The sequence below is a fragment of the Ochotona princeps genome, chromosome X (genome assembly GCF_030435755.1).
Source record: "Ochotona princeps isolate mOchPri1 chromosome X, mOchPri1.hap1, whole genome shotgun sequence".
Lineage (NCBI taxonomy): Eukaryota > Metazoa > Chordata > Mammalia > Lagomorpha > Ochotonidae > Ochotona > Ochotona princeps.
Window position 1 is genome coordinate 33,705,679 of NC_080865.1, and position 9,330 is coordinate 33,715,008.

Sequence of the window (9,330 nt, forward strand, 5' to 3'; positions counted from 1 at the left end):
ACTTCTTTATTTCTAGTATATTGGTCCATTTATAGCATATATTTAAGTCTCTCAGTGTAATAGCCAACTTCCTGGTCTTTACTCTTAACAGCTATTGCTTCATGTATTTTGAAATTCCATTGCTTAGCCCATGCATTTTTGTGTCGATCCTATCTTTCTTGGAATGAACCAGCCTGTTCTGTTCTAAGCCCTTTTTTTGCCTTGATGTTTGTAATGGTAGTGCTGTTGCAAGTCTGTTATCTATCCGTCGCTTTCTGTTCTTATTTCCTTCTCCCATCCCCTCCCTCTCTTGCATTCTCCCTCGCCCAGTGTTTAACTAGCATACATTTTTCCATTCCTATTTCTCTTTTAAGTTAAATGCATATAAACAACATATAACTTGAGTTTTAAAAATGAAATGCTCAAAAGGAGAGTCCATTTTTAGATGTATTCATTTTTATTCGAAGGGCAGATTTACAGAGAGAGAAAGATCTTCCATCTGCTGGTTCACTTCCCAAGTGGCTCCAGTGGGCAGAGCTGAGCCAATCCGAAGCCAGGAGCTTCTTCCAAGTCTTCCATGTGGGTGCAGGGTCCCAAGGCTTTGGGCCATCCTCTACTGCTTTTCCAGGCCACAGAGAGGGAGCTGGTTGGGAAGTGGGCACAAACTGGCACCCATATGGAGTGCTGGCACTTCCAGGGGAGGATTATTTAGTTGAATCATTGTGCCAAGCCCCACAGTTCATTTTTTAATTGATTATTAACCCATAGGACATACTGCTAATTTCATGTTTGTTCCTGAGCTTTTACTTCAGATTTGCATTTTGTCTTTTTACGTTGACTCCATTTCCAAGCCTTGACTGGATTGCATTTTCTCTTGCTGTACATTGTTATTTTAATGGTTTGGAACTCTTACATTGTATTTTTGATTCTGTTTTTACACTCTAAACTCGTTGTTTCCATGTGCCTTGTACTTCCCACAACAAGAAAACTTTTCTATTATCTTGAATATGAAAAATCTTTATGTTGGCTGTCAAAATTCGAGCTCAGGATTTAGTAACATTGTTTAAGTCCGAAAGGTACAATTCTCTTTAAAATAACAACTACCGGGCCCGGCAGCATGGCCTAGCGGCTAAAGTCCTCGCCTTGAACGCCCCGGGATCCCATATGGGCGCTGGTTCTAATCCCGGCAGCTCCACTTCCCATCCAGCTCCCTGCTTGTGGCCTGGGAAAGCAGTCGAGGATGGTCCAAAGCCTTGGGACCCTGCACCTGCGTGGGAGACCTGGAAGAGGTTCCTGGTTCCTGGCTTCGGATCGGCGCAGCACTGGCCATTGCGGCTCACTTGGGGAGTGAATCATCAGATGGAAGATCTTTCTCTCTGTCTCTCCTCTTCTCTGTATGTCTGACTTTGTAGTGAAAATAAATAGATCCTTATAAAAAAAATAACAACTACCAACAAACTGCAGTTGCCAAGATGTGTAGTTTTATTGTGTTGCATGATTGATGACTTCATTAGGATGCAGCCATTTGATTTTACGATTATCAGCACCAAATTCTTCTGTAAAGAGGTTCTATTCGTTTTGATCACCAGTTTGGGGGGAAGGGGAGAGCAAACCAGAAAACAAAACACTGAGGACTCCTGCAATGGTAACTATAGTTTCACATTTGTAATAGTTGCAACAGAAACAACGTATCACACTGTATGTGACATTCCTACTCCGACACAGCTGCGCACATTGGAATTCATCAAAATTTATGGATTGCATTTGATTAAAAAGAACAGAAGGAAATATGGCTAAATGTTTAACATTTGTTGACTCCGGCTGTTCAGTTTTTCGCTGTGCTTTTCTGTACCCTTGACGATTTCATCATTTACCAAGAAATAATATTTTTTTAAGGGGCCCCGCCCCCTCACTTGCCCAGAGCAGCTGCCGCCCAGCCACATCGAGGAGGCGGAGCCTTAGTCCACGTAACAATCACTTCCGTCGCCGCAGTCCCCGCCCCGTTAGAGGCTTGCTGTCTGGCGGGGGTGGAGCCCTAGACCCTGGAGCGGCGGCTCTGGTGGCGGCGGCGCTCGGAAGGCCGGGAGCACTTCTTGGACGAAGCCTGCGGTGATCCGGTCTGGGTGAGTGATAGCTCTACCGTTCATCCCGGCGCTGGCCCTGGGACGAGCGGCAGGAGCAAGGGGGTGCAGGGGGCTGTGGGGCGCGGTGGGAGGAGAGGGTTCTCGGCCGCACCGCTTTCCAGGTTCGCCCCTCGGGAAGGGGTGGGGCAGCGCGGGAGCTGGCTGCGGGGACCCGACCCGTGGCCTCCCTCGGCCTCTCCGTGTGGCCCTGCAGCCTCCTCGGCAGAGCCCCTTCCAGGCGGTGCGGCTTCCCACTCGAACGGCTTCGGTGACCATGGGAGACGAGTGAGTAGTGGTCGCGGTGGCCCTGCCTTTTTCCCTCCCCACTCCCCTGGCCGGATTCCCCGGGGCCTTCCCTGTGCGCGCGCCCCTCTCCCCGCCCCCGGTTTGGTCGGTTCTTTCGTGGAATGGGATATAGTGACGGTTTTAGGTATAAGTGTTCTCGGGGAAAGACTCGTGCTAGGAAAAAATCATGTTTTCCTAAGGGAAAACCTGTATTCCGCACATCCGCTCTTCCCTCTCTCGCCTGCCCGCCCCCTCCACATTGGTGTGGCTCTGCCCTTTGAGCTGATAACGTTTTCCTGTCTTCTATGACATCGCACCCCTCTCATCTCCCCCCCCAACTAAACCCAGGTCGCGCGCATGCGTACACGTACACAACACACGCACAGATGCGTGCACGCACACCCCCTTCCTTTGGCGGGGGGCCTCCCGGCCACTCCATCCTCAGCGTTCTGTTGCGTGTCCCCTCCCCCCGCGCATGCGCACTCAGGCACGTGCACACCCTCTCCCACCCTCCCACCCTCCAGTACCTTCTCCCTGGGTTTACCGCCTCCCACACACAGCACCTCTCCAACTCCCCCTCCCCTCCTTCTGCACTCTGCTGAGTACACATACGCCTGCACACACACACACAACACACACACACCCCTGCACACACAGGCTCCCATCCTCCGGGACTACCCTCCCCGTCCCTGCCTCCCCTGCCAGAAACATATAAGGACATCCTTCCGTGGCTGACCACGGACACGTCTGCACACACACATAGTAACTCACACAACCTTCTCTCAATGCTCTCTCAACGCCACCTGTGTTCATCAACAGTCCTCTCCTGCTCCCCGCCACATACACAAACTCCACAAACCCGTCAGGGACCCACTGCCTGCCACAGTCACACACATAGGCAATCTGATTGCCAGCCTCGCTTCCATCTGATGCACACACACACACACACACACACACACCACTCTCCATTACTGCCTCCCACTGCACTGATGCCTGCTGTGTTTGCCCACATTGACAGCTCTCTGGTATTGCCTCCCATGATGACATGCACATACTGCCCCTGCCGCCACACCCTTGCCAGTCTGCCTGCAAGGTACTCAGCCATGCAGCACCTCTTCCAACACCCCTTTCCTCTGAACCCCCCACCTGTCAGGGTCAAGTTCACATGCAGAGTGGGTCTCATGCTGCTGATTCTCACCCTTGCTTCCTGCAGACAAGCACATCCCTGCACTGCAGAAGCGCTGTACTTCCTTTCGACCTGTCTCTCCCACACAGACAGGGCAGCAAGCACACACAGCCATGCGTATTTTCCATCCTATTCCAATTTGCATTCTCCTGCATGTCTGCAGGGCTCAGAAAAAAAAAAGCCCATAAATACACACAGACACACACGCATGCACACGTACCCACACAGGCAGCCTTTTGTCTTCCCACATCGGCACAGTTTCACAGTACTTCACCCATGTTTTAAGTATCCGGTCATCTCTGCTCCCTGACTTCTGTCGAGCTCTCCTCTGAGTCTGGCTTTCCTGCAAACCTAATCTTGTAATCATTTTGCCAGCATTAAAAATGTGTTCCAGGTCTGCATCTGCCAGTCACTGGAATGCTACTCCAGGCCTTAGAAGACAGTGACAGTAATTTTAAAGGTTCCCCTGGCCTTGGTGTTACCTGCCTGCCAAAGTGAAAGTAAATTTCGTTGCTCCTTTATTCTGACTGCTGTAACTGCCATCTGTAAAATGTGGGCAAGAGTGCAGGAGCCTTTGCAGTCCGGCCCGACTGGACTGTATTGGCAGCCTTGCTCTATATCAAAGCAGTGGGTTGGGAATCTAGCAGCCCTGCGTGGCCCAGACCAGCAGGAGGGAATCAGTCCAGTAACAGGCAGGAGGTGTGGAATCAGGCATGTTTATGTCAGTTTCAGGCCAAGCACAAGCCAGCAGGACAGGATTATCAACCAGAGAAGGACAACATCAGACGTCCCAATGCGTAGATCAACTGCCAGTCACAACAACAGGAGGAGCCGATCACCATTTTCCTCTACGCGTCGTAATCGTCGTACTTGGGCCAACAGTCAGAGCTCGGGACACGGCTCGCATGTTAATAATGAGGACTACTCCAGGTACCCGCCCCGAGACTATCGGGCGTCTGGGAGCAGAAGAGGTGTAACGTATGGACATATTGACTGTTTTGGGCCAGAGGACAGTGAGGAGGAGGGGGCTGGGCCTGTGGAACGAGTGCCAATGAGAGGAAAAGCTGGCAAGGTCAAAGATAATAATAAGCTGTATGACCCAGAGAATGGGGCAAGGTCTCTGGCTGGGGTGGCCCCGCAGTTTCCTAGTTTTAGAGAGGAACTGGATCAGTTAGAGCCAGCCCCTGCTGGCAGGTGCTCTACTGGTAGAGCTGAATATCCCCAGCAAAATCGCCTGGTCTCTCACAGATCTGCCAGAGGCAAGGGGCTTACCAGAGGGGATACTTTGGAGCGAGACAGACAGGAGCAGAATTTACCTGCGCGCCCCAGGAGGGCTCCTGCAAGTATTTGTGATGATGGGGAAAACACCCCAAGGAGTGCAGAGGAACCCGTGGTGAGGCCCAAAATTCGAAATGTGAACAACTCCAACTGTGTGAAGCCCAAAATCTTTTTTGATACGGATGATGACGATGAAATGCCACACAGTACTTCCAGGTGGAGAGATGCTGCCCGTGCCGATGAAGGCTACTCCAATGGCCCAAGCCGAAGAGGCCGAAGAGAGAACTTCATTGGCTATTGCAGGCCGCCGTTCCCTGAAGAGAGGAGGGAAGCAAGAAATGAGCCCGGTAAGCCAGAGCAGATGCCACTCCGGCGCCACACCACGGCTGATCCTGACTTCTGGACACACAGCGATGACTATTACAGGTACTGCGACGAAGACTCTGACAGTGACAAAGAGTGTGTCGCTGCTCTGAGGCGCAAGTATCGTAGTCAAGAGCAAACGCTATCTTCCAGTGGTGAAAGCTGGGAAACCCTGCCAGGGAGAGATGACCGCGAGCCTCAGCGAGCTGGAGTGAGTACCAGCAATGCAAGCCTTGGCGCTGGAACTAGCTCCAGGGCCAGCAGCAGATCCAGTGCCAGCTCTAGCTCCAGCAGCAGCAGCACCAGCTCCAGCTCTAGTGCTGGCAGTAGTGCCGGTGCCAGCGTCAGCGTCAGCGCTAGTGTCAGCGTCAGTGGCAGCGCCAATATCACCATCAGTGCCAGTATCAGTGGCCTTGCCAGTGGCAGCGCTGGCACTAGGGTCAGGGCTGAGGCCAGCAGTAGTGGTAGCTATCCAGAGGAGGTTCCAGAACCTTCTCTTCAGGAAGGGGAACGGGCGACTTTAGAAGAAGGAGAGATTCCTTGGCTCCAATATAATGTAAATGAGAGTAGCAGTGAGGGCGATAACGATTCTGGTCCTGAAATGATGCAACCTGGAGTCTTCATGCTAGATGGCAACAACAACCTCGAAGATGACTCCAGTGTCAGTGAAGATTTAGAAGTGGACTGGAGCCTGTTTGATGGGTTTGCAGATGGGTTGGGAGTGGCCGAAGCCATTTCCTACGTGGATCCCCAATTTCTTACCTATATGGCACTCGAAGAACGCCTGGCCCAGGCCATGGAAACCGCCCTCGCACACTTGGAGTCGCTTGCTGTGGATGTCGAAGTAGCCAACCCGCCTGCAAGTAAGGAGAGCATTGATGATCTACCTGAGATCCTGGTCACGGAAGATCATGGCGCCGTTGGCCAGGAAATGTGCTGTCCTATTTGTTGCAGTGAATACGTGAAGGGGGAGGTGGCAACCGAGCTGCCATGCCACCATTATTTCCACAAGCCCTGTGTGTCCATTTGGCTTCAAAAATCTGGCACCTGCCCTGTGTGCCGCTGCATGTTTCCACCCCCTCTGTAAAGACCAAGGGAGTGGACCCTGGTCTGGTTCTTTTCCCCATCGCAAAGCCACAGTATACTGCAGGAGCCCTCTCAAAGTTAACAATGACAGTGACAACCAATCAGTAAATTAGACAAAACTTATTGATTACTTGTGATTCTTTCCAAGGTGAAAATGGCTGTGTGCAAATTGCGTTACTTTCCAAGATAAAAATGGCTGTGTACAAATTGCATTCAAAATCTTACTGTCCTTTAGAGGCTAGAAAGGGAAAACTAAAATTTCTAAGATGCTACTTGAGGTTGCAGTATGAAGGTACATTTTCTAAGTTGAAACTCGAAGTAAATTACGTTTGTTTCTTTGGTAGAATTTCTTGCTGTTATTGTAATGTCAAATTTATCTGTTAAATAAGTCCAAGAGACAAAATCACTTTTGTTGCATGTTACGGGTTAATGTTCCTGTAATTGCAGTGCCGTAAAAGCCTATTAAAGCTCTTTTGGTTTTCCATGGTTTAACTGAATCATTTGGCTTTCTGTGAAATGGTGCTACTAACTTTATCATTGATCCCTTGCATTTGCATCAAAGGTAGAGGTGTTTGCAACAGCAGAAAAACTTTAATCTCACTGGAAATATTTCAGCAACAACAACAAAAAAATGAGGATAGTGATTTCTTCAAAGTAGGAGTAAAGTGTGTTGTTGTGAAACAACTTACACAGGAAAAGATCCAATAGGTAAAGATGGATGGAAAGAAACAATGAAAAAGAACAAATAAATCCATGCAGGTGTGAGTTAAACAGTCACCTTTGAGAACGTAGAAACTCTCAGAATACATAAAACAAGAAAGTTTGTTCCAGGTGTATACATTAACACAATGACACACTTAAGGCTAGAAAGCATATGTGCCCCGAAGAGCTGCAGAAGAAGAGGGAGCAGGTTTGACACTGGAACATTATTACTTTAATATATGCACATATACATATATACACACACATACATATACATATATATGTATATATGCACATTTAGATCTGTGTGTGTGTGTCCATAAGCAATAGCACTTATATTTTCAAAGTGGACATAAATTTTATTTTTAATATGTTTTATCTGAAAGGCAGAATTACAAACAGAAAGAAGGAGAGACAAGAGAACTTCCATCTGCTGGTTCATTCTCCAAATGGCCACTGTGTCTGGGGTTGGGCTGGTCTGAAGCTGGGAACCCGGAGATTTTTTCCAAGACTCCCGCATCGGTGTATGGGTACAAGCACTTGGGTCATCCCTCCACTACTGTCTCTGGGCCACTAGCAGGGAGCTGGATGGGAAGTGGAGCAGCCAGGGGCACTTTTAAGCCACAGCACACCCACCACCCCGCAAGTAGACGTAATTGATAGAATTTATATTGTTTTGCAACAGAACTTTTCTCACTCAACATTCTTTTTGCGACTTAGACATTTTAAACATGAAGTAGGTGTACTTCATGTGCTTTAAAAATATTCTATTTGAAACAGTTGTGGAAAGAGAAAGCTTCTGTTTGCTGGTTCATTCCCCAAATGGCTGTATCAATCAGAGTGGGAGCAGGCCGAAGCCTGAAGCCAGGAGCCAGGAGCCAGGAGATTCATCCTGGTCTCCCATGTGGGTGCCAAGGGTGCAAGGATTTGGACCGTCTTCCACTTGTTTCCCAAGTGCAGTAGCATGGAGCTGGGTAGCAAGTGGAACAGCTGGGACTCCATATGGGGTGCCCACTTGTTGCAGGCAGTGGCTTAACCCTATATGCCACAGTGTCAGCCTCAATTCATACATTTTTAAATACTATAATGCAAACCACTGTTTATGCATTCCTCTTTTGGTGAGCATTTAGGTTCTTCCCCACATTACGGGGTGGGGAGGGGAGAAATGGAATATACTGTAAAGATACCCCTTTGTGCACATGTGTGAGTTTGTATGGAAGTAAATGTGTAGAGATGAAAAATCTGGGTCGCTTCAGGTTTAAACATCTTCATCCCCAACTATATATTGCAAAATTGTACTAATTCCTTGATATTATAAATATTCCATATTACCGGTGATCAGTTACATATAAATTAACACACCACACCAGTGAAACATATTGTGTCCATCAGCAAGCAGCTTGGGCTTAGAGGAGAAGAAACTGGAAGACTTGCAGTTGGTGTACATGTCACGTGCAGCTACCATGCAACAACATGAGTGGCACACACCCTTCAGTCAGTTTGGGTAATTTCACAGCATGGAATTAATACCAGGCAGAGGTTAAAACCTGAATATGTGGTGATACAGAATAGGGTCCCAAACGTGTTAAGTCCAAAAAGCATATATAGAGTCTTAATGTAAAAGAAAACCTTAATAAGAGTTAACTGCTTTATGAAAATGCCTAGGGCACTTCCAGAAGTTTGTGGGAAGTGAACTTAAAGGATAACACTGTTTTTATTAAACAACAACAAAAAACTTAAAAAATCCATGCATAATTTGTTCATCACCCACTTTTTTATATATAATTTTATTTCCTTTTTCATGATGTCTACATAGTTCAGAAGGATGCACGCTCATGTGGCCCACTGATTATGTTGGGAGGGGTCAAGGAATGCGGGAAAATGAATGAGACAATTGCTTTTTTTTTCTTCCTGTATTGAGGGAGGACAGGGGAGAAGGGGAGAGGACTATTCCCAGCAGCCTAACCACATCAGTACCCCATCACCCACTTTTTTCATGATTTATTTTTTGGAAGACTCCGCTTTAGTGTGAATTTCAGACATGTTTTTGCATCCAAAGACACTTAAGATTTTAAATCCATTTTCTAGAAGCTCTTGGAAGTGCCTTCTTCCTTAAGTGATGGTAGCGGTCCCCCTCTGTGGGGAGGACCTGAGGTGATGAATTACTTGCCATTTTTTTGACATGTCAGTGTATTTTCACAAATAGTAACAAAAGTAAAATCAAAATGTCTGAATTTTAGAAAGATAACATTCTTCCTCTCACTGCAAGCACAAAAACATGGGTAGTAACCATACATTCTATAGAGGGTTGAACTGATATGTATAACT

At 47.8% G+C, this 9,330-nt stretch overlaps 1 protein-coding gene across 3 annotated transcripts; it reads left to right on the forward strand.

The window, feature by feature from the left end:
* The first annotated feature begins 1,947 nt into the window (after positions 1-1,947).
* On the forward strand, positions 1,948-6,423 carry PJA1 (praja ring finger ubiquitin ligase 1). Of its 3 annotated transcripts, none has more exons than XM_058658613.1 (3): positions 1,948-2,102; positions 2,317-2,387; positions 4,300-6,423. In XM_058658613.1, exons 2-3 carry the CDS (start codon positions 2,377-2,379, stop codon positions 6,299-6,301), a joined length of 2,013 nt encoding a protein of 670 aa, XP_058514596.1. In that variant the 5' UTR covers positions 1,948-2,102; positions 2,317-2,376; the 3' UTR covers positions 6,302-6,423. The 3 variants fall into 3 exon arrangements, with proteins under 3 accessions (XP_058514596.1, XP_058514597.1, XP_058514598.1); XM_058658614.1 differs by having other exon boundaries at positions 4,306-6,423; XM_058658615.1 differs by lacking the exon at positions 2,317-2,387 and having other exon boundaries at positions 1,949-2,102.
* The last annotated feature ends 2,907 nt before the right edge of the window (positions 6,424-9,330 follow it).